General features: G+C 38.5%; 1 protein-coding gene across 1 annotated transcript; it reads right to left on the bottom strand.

Moving 5' to 3' along the window:
• Positions 1-1,329: 1,329 nt before the first annotated feature.
• Positions 1,330-1,740, bottom strand: LOC107178790 (uncharacterized). The gene has a single exon (XM_015534392.1). The coding sequence runs from the start codon at positions 1,738-1,740 to the stop codon at positions 1,330-1,332; it is 411 nt and encodes a 136-aa protein (XP_015389878.1).
• Positions 1,741-3,213: the final 1,473 nt, after the last annotated feature.

Genomic DNA, 3,213 nt, shown 5'->3' on the forward strand with positions numbered 1-3,213 from the left:
ACTCTTGGCCTTTAAAGAGGGTGAACGTTGTGAGAAAATAATTTCATTTTAAAAATTGAAATGATTAAACTTTTTGCTTTGAACATTGAAGAAATACCAGTAAAGGAATTTCTTCGCAAAGTCTTGGATCTGGTAGGCTGAATGAAAAGGAATGTTCATGGAGAAAGTTCTCTGGTTGAGAGCTTTGAAAGGAAGTTGTCGGTTCATGGCTATAACTGGGATGGTGTGAATGGAGGAAATAAGTGAGGGTTTATTTATAGCCGGACGTGTAAGGAAATCTGGGATGAGGTTCTGTTTGCCTTTTATGTGTTGGACAGTAAAATCATATTTAGCAAACCAGTTTTTGAGGCTAAGCAGCTGTTTGTCAGGGAGTAGCTTATTTTTAAAGTCAAAGATTCTAAGAAAAGAGGAGTTGTCCATGTTGATAAGGAATTTATGGCTGATTAGATGAAATTCAAACTTTTTGATTCCATACTTGACCGCCAAAATCTCTTTGTAGATCACATGGTAATTCTTTTCAGAGTCTTTGAATTGTCCGCTTGCATGTGCACAGAAGTAACGTACACCATTTATCTCTTCAAGAAGGATGGCACTCCAGTAATCATCATTGGCATGGGTCTGTAGAATGCGTTGTCCAGTTGTGGGAATTCGGAGAGGAGGAGCTGACTGGACTATCACCTTTAGTTGTTGGACAACTTCTGTTTGTGTTGGTCCCCATAAAGGGCACTGTTTTCTAAGCATGCGGGACAACTGGCTTGTGTGGATTGCTACACACTTCGTTTCATCTTTGCACTCTATCTTGAGATAGGGTTTTTTGCAGGCTTGAGAAAAGGATTTTTTGTCTTCCATGCGGTCCTTGAAGAATTCTTTTTGCTCACAGATCTTGTCAAGACATAGCATTGCCATTTGGAAAATCTTTCCTAGAGAGATATCAACTATGCTAAGATTAACGGCTGTGAGTTTTCTTTGGAGATCAGGTTGTAACTCAGAAGGAAGTGAGGCTATGAAGACATGTTTAAGAGATGACTCATTGAACCCATTCAGCTTATAAAAAATAATACTCATCCTTTTGTAATGGGATTCCAAAAGGTGTCTTTTGAGCGAGCAGCATTTCATCTGATGATACTCTTTTTTGTCTGCATCAGTGGAGGCAGTTTTTTCACCGATAAATTGTTCATGAATGATATTGAGTTCTGTGCCAATTGGAGATTGCATGAATTGGAGCTGACAGTATTCTCCCAAGCTTTCTAACCAATCACGTAAAGAACCCCTTGATCGGGCCATGAATTCACGGAGTGCAGCTTGAGGTTAAGCATTAGGTTTGGTTCCTTAGAGATCAATCCATGCGGTAAATTCTTGAAGTCGAGCAGGCCATTTATGGCGGGGAATGTCATCAAATGTGAACCAAGATGCTGAAGATAGTTTTGTTGAATAATCAGGAACTGGTGGAGGCATTGATGGCTCTTGTTCTGTTGGAGATGCTTTATTTTTAGCATCAGAAGAATTGTCTTCAACAATAGGTGTGGCAGTGGAAGTGCTTGGATCTTCAGTTTTAGTGGCCATTAATATGCTTGTAATGTCAGCATATTCAGATTCAGAGTCAGTGGAGGTACCGACTGAGTTTGTTGATGAGGAAGAGGAAGACGGGTTGGACTCTGATGGGTTTGACTCATAGACTGTTTCTGGCTCAGAGGAGTCAGAAGATGTGTTTTGGACAGTATGATAATGATACTGATCCATTGGGCCTTTGTCTTTTTTGGGAGGCTCAGGAGTGGCTTTTGGTGAATCTTCTGGTGGTACCGGAGGAACAGATGAAGATGAAGTGGCCTTTGACTTAGGTTCTGAGATCTTGACTTTGGATTTTTATTTTTTAGGTGAAGATGGCTTTGGTTGAAGAGTTGGTTGAAGGTGTAAGAATCCAAAGAACTGATTGTAAACAGGTCGTTGAGGTCTGGATGGTGTGTGGAAAGGTGCATAAGTTTCAAAGATCGGAGGAGGTACTGGTGGGGTTTGTGTTTAAGTAAAAAGGGAAGGTCGAGTCTTTTCAGCATCAATTCTTGTCAATTTAGCTTTAAGCTTTCTGATCTCTACTTCTTTTTTATTAAACTTTGGACCCCAGATGTGGTTGTTGATCATTCGTCTAAGATCGCTATCTAGCTCAGAGATACGATCTTGTAGATGGATGTACATCTGATCAAGATGATTGCTGATTGAATCAACTTTAGTTTCAGTCTGAGAGACTTGACTGTTAACTCGATCAATTTTCTTACCGAGTTGTTGAAGAGTTTGGTTCTGAGCAGCGGCATTTTTGGTTTCCCAGTCTAAAATAGCTTCGTACTGTTTTGGCTCTTCAGGTTGCCCAGAGGCTATAACTGGGGATTGGACAAAAGGTTTTGAGATAACTCTGGTTTGTGTGTCTATCTGTTTTTCAAGTGGAGGGAATGATTCCTCATAAGATTGACTCGAAAACATAAGGCATGATCTTATTGGATGGACAGGAGGTTTGGAATCTGGTGGAGGTTGTGGAGGAAAGGATTTACAGGATGTTATTGGATGAGAGGATTTTTTCTTCTTCTTTTCCTTTTTCCTCATAACTTCTAATTCGTCATCAACATCCATATCATCCAAGCAAGGACAATCTGGATTGCAAAATGACCATTGATTTTATCTAGATATACTGGTAGCTAATAGGATATACAATCTCTCTGGGACGATACTCTACTTTTCATTATATTATTTATGTCGACTAGTGCATTTGCTAATTTATGCAACAATTTTTCGGCGCCATTGATGGGGATTGTTTATATTAGTATCAATACACACTAGCCTTAATTTAATTTGAATTTAATTTGAATTTTATTTCTATTGTTTTTATTTTTTATTTTTGTTTTCTTGTCTAATTTTATGAGACATTTAAGAAGTTTTGATTTATTGCCTTTTGATCCAGAGATTAAACGTAAAAGTATAAGGCTCAATAGGGAAAGAAGAGAATCTTTACAGGAGTAGAAGCAACAATTAATCATGGCTAACGAAGCAATGCAAGAAAATGGGAATATTATGTCGTTCCTATTGTTAATGATACCCTCTTAAGCATTGCACGACCTATTGTTCAAGCCAATTATTTGAGTTTAAGCCAGCTATAATCTAGATGGTTTAGTCATCAGTACAATTTGCTAGGATGTCGAATGATGATCTGAGTGCTCATATTGCAAA

The sequence above is a fragment of the Citrus sinensis genome, chromosome 4 (assembly GCF_022201045.2).
Source record: "Citrus sinensis cultivar Valencia sweet orange chromosome 4, DVS_A1.0, whole genome shotgun sequence".
NCBI classification, from domain to species: Eukaryota; Viridiplantae; Streptophyta; class Magnoliopsida; order Sapindales; family Rutaceae; genus Citrus; species Citrus sinensis.

Excerpts from the sequence above, each read along its gene's own strand:
- LOC107178790 (XM_015534392.1), bottom strand. The coding sequence starts at position 1,740 with ATGGATCAGTATCATTATCATACTGTCCAAAACACATCTTCTGACTCC.